We start from the raw sequence: 12623 nt of genomic DNA on the forward strand, positions 1-12623 counted from the left end.
GAGGGAATTTAAATATTGAAGAAAATGGGTATGTATTACATGTATAAAAGATAATTAAGATCATCTTCAAACATTATAGTCCTCTTCATGTTGCCAGAGCAAATGTATTTTGTTTCAACAAAATTTAGGTTCTTTAACTGTTAGATCTCCATTACAAAAAATGAAATTATTTGCAGCCACTCCCAGCTCTATCTCAGACCATCAGGCATTAAATTCTCATAAGGGCACAGATCCGTAACCTGTAAACTGCATGTTAGGAATCTATGTTGCGTGCTCCTTCTCCCCACACCCCCATCCATGGAAAAAATCCATGAATGCTGTCCCTAGTGCCAAAAAGGTTGGGGGACTGTTGCAGTATGGGGTATATTCTGCCTACATAGTTGTGGATATGAATATAGCGTAGCAATGGCAATGAAATTATAGTTAATCCCAGGTAATTAGCTTCAGTGACATGGACATTGACTGTGGGCTTTAGTTTAGCTCCCCTCCTCTAAAACCTGGGTCTTATGGTATATAGACCTAAACCCAAAACATTTCAATTAATTAACTATCCAGATCTTTTCCTGTCCTCATGACACTCTGACCTCCCCAAGGCATACTTAAAATATGTCATGCAAAATTTTTCTACAATGCTAGCATTTAGAACTTAGACTTATAATTTAGCTATTTCCCAAATAACTGTGTGTTCCATCAATTGATTCTCCCCTCTTCCACCAAGTGAGTTAGTTTCCAAGTAAAGCTTAAGACACTGAGACTGTAAGTTGACATTATTTTAGTCAAGTACTATTACAGTTAGTCTGTTAAATCTTTGGTCATTGCACAGGCTAGTGTCATGCCAACTCAAACCTTTTAATAAGCGACCCATCCTCTTTCATGACCTCTTTCTCTACTAATGGGGGGACTTCAATTTTCATTTTGTTACCTATGTAATTCAGGGCCTAAAGTAAAACAGGAAGCATAACTGTAGCATAAAAGACCCAAATAACAACTTAATTATATTAACCTGCTAAAATATCAGAATAACCAATGAGACAGATAATAGTTAAACATATAAGAAAAAAGTATTAATTGCATAATTTGCTAATTCTATACTCACTAAGAATTTAGAAATGTGTGACAAAACAATAGAATCTACTTTTACTGAGAATTCTTATGCTGAACTCCTGACAGAGACAAATGGCCTCTTGTGAAGAACAAGGACTTTTCTTCTTGAAAGATCCCAGAGGGAGTAGAAAGAGCCCCAGTCTTACTAACAGATGGGATTTTGTTCATTAGGAAGAAGATTCTTAGACAATAAAAGTGATTTGATCCAGGATTATCCTTGGAATCACATATACATTACAAATAGGAAAGCCATACATCATATTTCTTATACCTTGAGTAGCCTGCTCTTTGGATGTATAAATAAAATAACCTCACTTGCAAATTGAGTTATATTGTTAAGTATACATTCATATTGGATATTTCTTTCCTAAAGTCCTCAACTATAATGCTTTCCACTGTGGTCTTGCATACTATGTTTAAATGTATCCAATCTAAGACTGGAGCATCTTATTCAAACTGGAAATATAGTTAAAAAGAGGATGTGCTGACATCACTCCCATTTGAACAGAAATTATCTATTTATTCAACCATACTGAGTCGTATTTTTAATCAAATAGGATTTTACAATCCTGCTCCAAATGCATCTGGAAAACAGTTCATATTTACTAATCTATGATAAGCTTCCAAGACCTACTGTGCAATTAGTTCCAAATTGAGGGAATTTCATTCTCCTTTTGTCTGGAAAAATTGTCTGAAAGGTTCCAACTAAAATCACTGTATAATAATGAATTTCTCTATACAAATTGACCCGTTGACCTTGTCAAGAGTGGGGCGACATGTCTTACTGAAGCACTTTTGTTTCAATTGCTTTTTCTAGCAGATTCAGTAAGTAGAAAATAGTCCTGTTCCTGTGACTCTTCCTGTATCACTTCCTTTTAATGTGATACTGGAAGTAAACTATTGAACTAACAAGAAGCAGCAAAAAGGCTCCTGTGCATGCATAAAATATATGCAACCTCAATTTAGAAGCTCCTTCAAGATGACACCATCCAAGTGACAGTGAGTGAAGGATATGACAGTTTTGCTTTGTAGTCTAGAAGTGGGTGGCAGCACTCCCTTTTCAAAGCAGCTTCAAATGAATGCTTTCCTTAAAACATTATCAAAGCAAAGCAAAGCACTTTTTACAGCTTTGTGTAAGACCTAAAATTAAGACACCGAGTAATTCTGTCACTGGATTCCATTAGATATTCTCAGATGTTTTTGAGACTGAAAAATCATTCTTTGTGAGAAATATTGAGTTTCTCAAAACGTACTGAAAAAATAAGAATTCCATGTTTGCTTCTACAGTTAGCTATTTCCAATTTTTCTATGTGTGTTTCTGCCATTAGTACTATTGCAGTCTAACACTGTTGCCAAAACCATACAATTGTCTCACCTCTTCGAAGTCATCTTTGGCTGATGGAAGATTCACTGCTAAACTAGAATCTCCATGATGTTTTTCCAGTCTCTCCCCATGCACTACGGTAGTTTTTATAACTTTGCTGACCTTGCGGCCTTCTACTGGTTCAGCCTGGAATTCTGAGGCACTTGGTAATACACTTGGCTCAGAAAAGGTCACCTGTGAAAGATATTTCATGAATAATGAAATATTATGGAGATAATCATGGTTATTGGCTGAGTAGATAATGCCCAAAATATTATTTTCCTACTTTCCTGTGGAAAATTTTGCGATAATGTTACTGATTCATTCATTTCTTGGAAAATGATGTAGTTGGGGGCTACCTTGTTAAAAAAACTGCTCTACAATTCTTAATTAATAATAATAATAGTAATAATAGTAATAATAATAGTAATAGTAATAATAATAATAATAATAATAATAATAATAATAATAATAAGAAGAAGAAGAAGAAGAAGAAGAAGAAGAAAAAGAAGAAAAAGAAGAAGAAGAAGAAGAAGAAGAAGAAGAAGAAGAAGAAGAAGAAGAAGAAGAAGAAGAAGAAGAAGAAGAAGAAGAAGAAGAAGTTGGAAGGGACCTTGGAGGTCATCTAGTCCAACCCCCTGCTCAGGCAGGAAACCCTATACCATTTCAGGCAAATGGCTGGCCAGTCTCTTCTTAAAAACTTCCGGTGTTGGAGCATTCACCACTTCTGGAGGCAGGTTGTTCCACTGGTTAATTGTTCTAAGTGTCAGGAAGTTTATCCTTAGTTCTAGGTTGCTTCTCTCCTTGACTAGTTTCCATCCGTTGCTTCTTGTCCTGCTTTCAGGTGCTTTGGAGAATAGCTTGACTCCCTCTTCTTTGTGGCAGCCCCCGAGATATTGGAACACTGCTATCATGTCACCCCTAACCCTTCTCTTCATTAAACTACACATACCCAATTCCAGCAACCATTCCCTATATGTTTTAGCCTCCAGTCCCCCAATCATCTTTGTTGCTCTTCTCTGTACCCTTTCTAGAGTCTCGACATCTTTTTTACATCATGGTGACCAAAATTGGATGCAGTATTCCAGGTGTGGCCTTACCAAAGCATTGTAAAGTGAGTAAATGATCTTCCAAGATTGTTTAAACAAGACATGTGAACTGAACCTTATGAAACAAAGTTTACAATTAAATGTAATGAGCAGAGTAATTTATAATGGATAATTCTAGTGCCAATTTCAAAAAATCACTTCTCAACAAATAAACCTTGGCAGAAAACAAAATAATCTAACCTCGGATTGTTCACTTTCACTCTTCAACACCACCCGCTTTATGACTTTGGAGTAACTGTCTCCCTCTTCCACTGTGACAGGATGTTGGGGCTCTCCCTGCATCACCACTTCTTCTTTTTCTGTGCCATCTGGTAAAACGAATCGCCTGATGATTTTCCTAGTGACCTGGCAGGGCGACATGTTCATCAAGAGTTATGTTAGCATGTAGCTGAATTTTAAATCATGGCAGCCATATTTGTTCTTTAAAATATCTAGCATTCTCTCTCATGCGCAAACACCAGTAAGGCTTAACTTACTATTTCATTAGTAGGTAACATGAGGTACAATTTCAGTTAACAATTAGACCTTTGAAATGCTATTTCAAAGCAATTTTAATATATTCATTACATGATGTATATTATTAAATACATGACAGTTTATTTTAACATGCTCCTACTCTGAAAAGTTTACAAATGAAATAGAGAAACTATTTTATCAAAATGAAGAAAAAACCTCATAACAAATTTTGCAAAATATAGTTTGAACTATGCTGCTCCCAGTTCTCTTCTAAACTGAATAAGGACTTTCTATTTTTGTGCAACAGTTATATAGGATAAAATGTTTTCCTTTATCCCATGTGAAATAGTGTGAAATGCATAGAGCCTAAATCCTCACTTTCCACAAGAGATTTCTTGTTATGTATACAGGTAGTCCTCGACATACAACCAGAATTAAGCTCCAAATTTCTGTTGCTAAGTGAGACATTTGTTAAATGAGTTTTGCCCCATTTTATGACTTTCCTTACCACAGACGTTAAGTGAATCACTGCAGTTGTTAAGTTAGTAACACAGTTGTTAAGTGAAACTGACTTCCCCATTGATTTTGCTTGTTAAAAGGTTGCAAAAGGTAATCACATGACCCCGGGACACTGCAACCATCATTAAGTACATGCTAATTGCCAAACTTTTGAATTTTGATAATGTGATTACAGGGGTACTGCAATGGCCATGTGATAAATGGTCGTAAGTCACTTTTTTCAGTGATGTAACTTTAAAAGGTCATCAAACAGTTGTGAGTTGAAGACTACCTGTATTAAAGTATCCTAGAGCGGCACACACCTCAATTTAACTCTGAAAACCCTTGAAATGGGTCAAATATAATTAATGTACTAATTATATTCTAATGAATCATCAGCTGAATACCTTCTTCACCACAATATGGCCATGTTCATCCACATACTGTTCCTCCGTTACAGCTTCCGATGGTATTTCAGGCACATCATCAGCCTATTGAACAAAGAACAGAGTTCAGAAAAAATAACTAACTATTTTAAATAAACTGCATAACAGAAGTTAGTTTGGCTCAAACAACAACAACATAAATTAAGCAAGGATCACTGAAGCAAATTGCTCCAATGCTATTAAATGTTCTGCAAATGTCCTTTTTAAAAGCATGCAAACATGGAACAAGAAAGAATTTGGCTAGTATGTGGTGCTGAAGCAGCAAATTAAACTGTCCTCTCAGAGAGATAGTCTCTTTCAAAATGCAAATTAAATATCCACCATTTGGATTTACATTCCTTTAGTTTCCAAATAAAATTAGAAAAAATATTTATGTTAATCAATTGACATGCATTACCCAGGAACATGCCAAATTCATCAGTGCATTGTCAGCCAAGGGGGTGTTTCAGGAACAGGATTTTGGGAAAAGGGTGGGTTTTAGAGATATAACCAGGGCACAATTGCCACTGATACGTGCAATAGTTCATACTCCTGTACCTGAATAATTACCCGGCGGCGAACGACCCTGGTAGTTACCATCTCTTCCTCATCTGAGCTGACCTCCAGCTCACCTAATTCCTCTGCTAGCTCCTAGTGGAAGCACGGAAGCATTGCTCTCATCATACTGGTACTGTACATATGAATGAATAACTGGGCCCCTTTCTAATAACAGAACGAACACCATACAAATGCTTGCTGGAATGAAATACACTACAAAAATATCTATTTTGGGGCTGAATGTAAGAAATCTTTGAACATTAAATGTTACAATCTGAGGAAACCTGCCTTTAACTTTTTTTTAATAAGGTAAGGTAAAGGTAAAGGTTCCCCCGCACATGTCGTTTCCAACTCTAGGGGCTGGTGCTCATCTCCGTTTCAAAGCCGAAGAGCCAGCGCTTGTCCGAGGATGTCTCTGTGGTCATGTGGCCGGCATGACTAGACACCATTTTTACGTGCTTTCGAACTGCTAGGCTGGCAGAAGCTGGGACGAGTAACAGGCGCTCACTCTGTTACACGGCACTCGGGATTCGACCCACCAGACTGTCGAACCTTCTGATCGACAAGCTCAGCGTCTTAACCCACTGAGCCACCACGTCCCTTTTTTTAATACCATGTACTAAAAGCAGCGCATCAATTGAATAATGCAAATATGGTTACAGCTTTTTCTTCCATAAACCCATTAGACTAAACAGATAAGAGTTTCCAACAACTTGCTAATTATGAACTAGATCAGTTGTTCCCAACCTTTTCTTCACCACAAACCCTCTTTAAATACTTTTGTGGCCATGGACCATGGCCACGGACCACCAAGACTTAACTCAATATTTAAATCATATTTCTTCAAGCCTTCAGAAAACCTCTGTGACAACATTACAGCCCCCCACCCGTTGAGAACCACTAGACTAGATTATATTGCAATTTTGAGTTAGTTAATGAATAATTACTATTTTGCTTCTTTTAGCCAGTAAAAATATATATAATTCCTTTAGACTTAGAAAAGACAGTTAATTTTAATTTAAATAGTTCTGGGATATTTTCAAAATCCTTTTCACCTTTGCAACAGCAGTCTCTTCAGGTAAAGATCCTGGAAATAAAATTTGCTCACTACATATTTACTGTTATGATTCTTCTGCAATGGGACTTGGGACAGGTTTCTTAAATGCTCATAATGATGACTGAGTTGTCATGGGAGCAACTTTCAAAGTGCCAGGTAACTGTGAAAGACTATAGGTGGGATGCATTTAGGTTACTGCTATATTGGTCAATCCAAACATCATAACTGAGTTTTTCAAGGGGGAAAAATGAATTATTTTCTACAGATGAATACAATCCTTGAAAGACGTGGTTTGGTGAAATACCTCTTTTTATACAGTTGAAGTAGCCATTTCTTTTTCAGGCTTGGGCGGTAGCATCAAAAGATGCTCCTGGGTGTATCCATGTACAGGTAATCCTCAACTTACAACAATTGACCCCAAAATTTCTGTTGCTAAGGGAGACATTTGTTATGTGTTTTGCCCCCATTTTATGACCTTTCTTGCCACAGTTGTTAAATGAAATCACTGCAGTTGTTAAGTTAGTTGTTAAGTGAATCTTGCTTCCCCACTGATTTCGCTTGACAGAAGGTTGCAAAAGGTGATCACATGACCCAGGGACATTGCAACGGTCAAAAATGTGAGCCAGTTGCCAAGTGGCTGAATTTTGCTCACATCACTGTGGGAATGCTGCAATGGTCGTAAGTGTGAAAAACAGTGATAAGTTACTTTTTTTCAGTGCTGCTGTAACTTCGAAGAGTCACTTGTGGTAAGTCAAGGACTACCTGTATTTGTGCCTCTTCATTTCATTGTTTTCCAGCGAGTGCAATTGTTGTGCATAGTCAAGGATAGCTTCTGAAGCATCCATACAAACCTGGATAAAGCTGCTTTTCCATTTAAAGACAGCTGTTCCATGCATGCTCCTAAATGTTCCCAAACACTTCTTGGGAAAAAAGTGTGCAGCTCTATTATTTTCTGAAAGGTTTTGACAATTCCCAATTGCCATGGGACAAAAGTGCATTGTCATTCACAATCTAATTACTAGCACATTTTTTAGGAATTAAAGCATGAAAAGTGTGCAATTTCAATGAATTCTTATTTTGCTGCAAATATGCATGTTTGGAAAAACTTTTGAAATATTTCTTGCCTTTTTTCTTTCCATATAGTACAAGCATATTGTATTGTATAAAAATTAAATTATTATTATTATTATTATCTTAATCTTGCTAATATTTTTCTTTCAAAGAATTCTTCTTACATCCATTTCATATTTTTCAGTTCAGGCTTATTCTGTTCTTATTCAGCTGACAGCATATTTTTAGTTATATTTCTCTCTCTTCACTTCTGTGTTACTGCTTTACACATTTTTCAGTGTATCTGTCTTTCAATTTTCTTTTCATAGAATTGGCTTTTAATCTACAGTGTCTGAACTTCTGTTTTTATCTGTGTGTATTGTTCCAAGTATTAAATAAGATTATGTTAAAGATTTTCTTCTTCATAAATTCTTCAAAGGGCACCTACTTCACGAATCATATTATTGTTACAACTTACTTTTTCTAATAATTCTTCTTCATGTCTTTCTAATTCTTCAGGCTGTTCATCAGTGGATTCAACAATTACCAGGCTGTTTTTCCTCAGCTGTGTATCTTCTTGGTGAAAGTGATGGTCTTCAGGTTCTTCCACAATGGGGGAATCAGTTCGATCACTAGATGCCGAAGTATGAAATGGTGGCCTTTCAAGGTCTTCACATCCTGCGGTGGAATCCCCAGACTTGTCACTGGCAATGCTGGCTGTTTTCACACTTTGGAGCACTTGTGTCAAATCTGCTCCAGAAGTTGTGATACTGTTAATAAAGATTGGAGGAAACAGATGATTAGTTCTTCTAGCCTGTCTCTGAGGAATAAGATTTATTATAAAGCCACTTGGCTTGGTTTTGAAAAGTGGCACGTAACATTCTGAAATGAATAAATCGGGATACAGTTTACAGTTTACAGTGAGAATACAAATGAGAATTCAAAACCAATTGTCACGATTACAAATCTAATATTGTACAAGTTCTCCTATTTCTTTGGAAATATATTAGAATTTATTTTTAAGTAAACTGGGAATTATCAGACAAAAAACGGCATCTAAAAATATTTTGTATAGACAGTTGTGTTAAACCAAACCAGTCTAGCTTTCCAGTACTCCCTTATGATTTATTTTGATTACAAATAGCGGGACTTTCTGATAGAAAAGAGTCCCTCAATTTCCTCCCTCTTAAACGGTGCTCATCTCCGTTTAAAAGCCGAAGAGCCAGCGCTTGTCCGAGGACGTCTCCGTGTTCATGTGGCCGGCATGACTAGACGCCAAAGGCGCACGGAACGCTATTACCTTCCCACCGTAGTGGTCCCTTTTTTTCTACTTGCATTTTTACGTGCTTTCGAACTGCTAGGCTGGCAGAAGCTGGGATGAGTAACAGGCGCTCACTCTGTTACGCGGCACTCGGGATTCGACCCGCCAAACTGCTGACCTTCTGATCGACAAGCTCAGCATCCTAACCCACTGAGCCACCGCGTCCCTAATAAAATCTTATTGTAGATAATTCAATGATCTATTTTTATTTAAATTAATAAGTCCAAAAATATTTTAAAGATATGTTGGTCATATATTTGCTTTACCATAAAATTTTAGAAATTTAGTTCATTGTTTTTTTTCTTGACAAAATTGAAGAATTTCTAGTGTTGCAAAATTTAGATTTGTTCCTTGCTTAAGAAGCATGATCTCTATGCAATAAATATTTCCTATTGCTACATATGTCACCCTACTGTAGAATTCTTACATATATTCCTGTGTAGTAGGTGAATCTTCTGTCCATTCATGAGGCTTCCCTGAGAATTCAGCTTTCACATGATCTTTCTGTATTTGGTGTAGTAGTTCTACCACAGATACTTCTGCCTCAGCCTTAGATGTGCCTTCGTGCAAGGGTGAACAACTGAGAGAAAGGTCTTCTTCTGAAACAAGAGGAGGATGATCTGATGGCTCACTGTCTTTAGAAAAGGAATATTCTTCCTCTTTTTTATCTTTTGTGCTGCATAGATCTTCATGAAGTGCAGAGAATCCTGAGGGCAAAGTAAAACAACATTTAATCTTTATAAATGAAGTAATTGCTATCTAGATGCAGATTTGTAGTGAAGTGATCTGCAGCAAAGGTTTCATTTTAAAAGACCATATAACAAGCAACTAAGCAGTTTCAAAATATGAATTAAAAGTTTGTTATATTTAACATAAATAGCCATGCCATGTGTTTAAATATAAGAACTTATTAGTGATTTCTACGAAGCCTATCTATAAAACTCCATATAGTCAAAATTTCAATAATTTTGTAGTTTAGGATTGAAGTGAGGGGTCCTTAGTGCTAAGCTTGTTTTATTTCAGATGTTTCATTACACAAACTAAGTAACTTCATCAGTACTAGTAAAGAGTGGGGTTTGCTCTGAATTTATATTCTAGTGGCTTGCCCTGTCACTGTTGGTGGGAATGGTCTTGGAGTTCTTTGGTTGGGTTGTTTACTGTTAGCTTGTTTGAAAGTTGCTTGATTGGGATATTGATTACTTCTTGACTGTTGGGTTGATGTTCTAATCTGGGTGCTGACTGCTGGTGTAGGGGAGTGTTTTGGCCTTTTTGTTCCCTTTTTAGCTTGTTTATTGTCTCTTTCACAAATATGTAGACATTATTTCCATCTATATGGCTATTGATGGCTAATTTATCAGAATGCCAGGCTTCTAGAAATTTCCTAGTGTTTTTGGACTTGGTTTGGTCTAAAGTCTAGGATGGTCAGAGTTTCCCAACTGAAACTATAATTAGGTTTGTACATATGTTGTGAAATTAAAGAGTTTTCATCATGTCTTCTAACTGCTAGAAATTAAAGATTTTTCATCATGTCTTTTAACTGCTAGTTGGTGTTCATGGATGCATTCTGGCAGTCTTCTTCCTGTTTGTGCTATGTAGTGGCTTTTGCAGTCATTACACTGTATGTTGTAGATTAGAGTTCCCCAACCTTTTGGGATTGGTGGCCCGAAGCATAGGAAGGGAAAAGAAGGGACGGCTTTGTGGGGGAGTGAATGCACGCACATGTGCGCATGCACGAACACTCATTGCTTGCATGAGTGGGGCTGCAAACATCTGCGACACAGCGACACTGTGGAGCTGTGTGCACACGCACACACTGGTCAGCTACTCACATGGCCTGTTGGCCAATGGGGTGCAGCCCAGTAGTGGGCTGTGGCCCACAGGTGGGGGACTCCTGTTGTAGATGCCTCCTATTTTTTTATTTAATTTAATTTATTAATATTTCTATACCGCCCTTCTCCCGAAGGACTCAGGGCGGTGAACAGGGCAAGAATAAAAAACACAGAATTACAAAAGTTAAAAAATGATTAAATACATGCCCACTAAAAAACAATTAATACATAGTAAAACCCCAATAAAATACAATAAAACCCCACCAATCTTGGGGATATGGGTTTTTTGGTTTACTTAGGATGTTTTGGAAGGTTTTAGTTGGTTTGTGTGCTACACTGATTTTTTATGGTTTTAGTAGTTTGTTAATGGTTTCTGAGATGTTCTTGATGTATTGGTAATGTTCTGCTTTTGTGGTGTATTGGTTTGAATGGTCAGTCACTTTTTCTTAAAGTTGCATGGATACTCATTTTATTAGAAGACATTGTGTAGATGGCTTTATTTCTTTTTTCTGCTGTTCTGATTGCTGCAGTGAATTTGTCCTTGTCTAAATAAAGTTGTTACACAACTTCTCTTGTGGAAGGTTGTATTATATTGCTTTGGTAGTGGAGCACTTATTGGTATAGGGTTTTTCAGTACACTTGTGTTTCTAGTTTGCCATCATGGTCTCTGGTGATCAGGGTGTCCAGGAAAGATAGTGAGTTGTTTTTGTCTTCTTCTCTGGTAAACTGGATTCTTTTGAAGATATTGAAGATCATCTACTATTGATCTCTCTATATTCAGTGATATAGTATAGGATGATTCACTTCTGATTATCACTACTATAGTGTTGGAAAGCACTATTTATTACTATATAAACTGATAGGAATGCACTCCATGGTATAGAATCACTGGTAGTTATCTCAGTAATTGCTGATGGGTATTATTTTATAACAATCAGTTATTGAATAGTAACCATGCATGTGTAAGTATATTCTCACCTTCACTGTGATCCAGTACCATTGTCTGTTCAATTTCTGCATAGGTGCGGCCATGATCTCGAGACATTTCAATGCTACTTTCCATTAGATGAACAATATCCATTCGATTAATTTTTTTAAGACACTCTGTGAGACCTGAATCTGTGTTATGGAAGAAAGAGCATTTATTTTTAACAATCTGTACGTACAGAGAATGTCACCTAACTCAGTTTTTGGATAACTGCTGTGAAGTCAGCCAATAGGAGGGTAGAGTGTAACTGTGTCTCTAACCACTTGAAAAACAGTGGCTATTTATTTTTCTTTCTTTTTGACCCCTCTAGTTGTCCTGATACTCACACTTATATATGATTGATTATATTCCTGGGGAGGGATATGAATTGCCTCCTGAAAGAGCTTTAAAAACAATCTTCCAAGTAACAATTGCCCACTAAATATATTCAGATATATGAAAAGGGTGACCCTATGGTAGCTTTGTACAAGTTATCTACACTTTTGTGAAAAGCAGCCCCAAAGTTGCACTATTAGTGGAATGTCTCTTCATTCCAATAGTAAGTACTTAACTATGAGTCTATAGCAATATAGGTAGCCCTTGCTTAGTGACTGCCTTGTTTAGCAACTGTTTGCAGTTATGATGGTGATAAAAAATGTTTACCATCTTTTCAGATCTGTAAAGGAAAACTGAAGTGACATCATCAGTATAGTCACAATTTCACTTAGCAACCTCTTCAGTTAATGATAGAGTTGCCAGCCCCAATTGTGGGCACTAAATGTAGATTACTTGTACATAATAACAGAAAGATAATAATTATCTTGGTTGCTTAAATGAAATTATTTCTTGGGTTAAAGTAGCTAATAACAGTACTAGTACTGTTTGT

The 12623-nt window shown here is 36.7% G+C and overlaps 1 protein-coding gene across 1 annotated transcript in view; it reads right to left on the minus strand.

Moving 5' to 3' along the window:
- The window catches only part of ANK2 (ankyrin 2), a 334365-nt gene that overhangs the window by 8164 nt on the left and 313578 nt on the right, over positions 1-12623 (minus strand). Inside the window, exons 41-48 of the mRNA XM_083367958.1 lie at positions 11749-11889; positions 9369-9648; positions 8099-8390; positions 5514-5606; positions 4938-5021; positions 3757-3921; positions 2480-2662; positions 847-938 (exon numbers count right to left, since the gene is read on the minus strand). Coding sequence (XP_083224084.1) covers positions 847-938; positions 2480-2662; positions 3757-3921; positions 4938-5021; positions 5514-5606; positions 8099-8390; positions 9369-9648; positions 11749-11889 — 1330 coding nt within the window. The remainder of the gene's footprint in view (positions 1-846; positions 939-2479; positions 2663-3756; positions 3922-4937; positions 5022-5513; positions 5607-8098; positions 8391-9368; positions 9649-11748; positions 11890-12623) is intronic.

Source organism: Vipera ursinii (assembly GCF_947247035.1).
Source record: "Vipera ursinii genome assembly, chromosome: 7".
NCBI lineage: Eukaryota > Metazoa > Chordata > Lepidosauria > Squamata > Viperidae > Vipera > Vipera ursinii.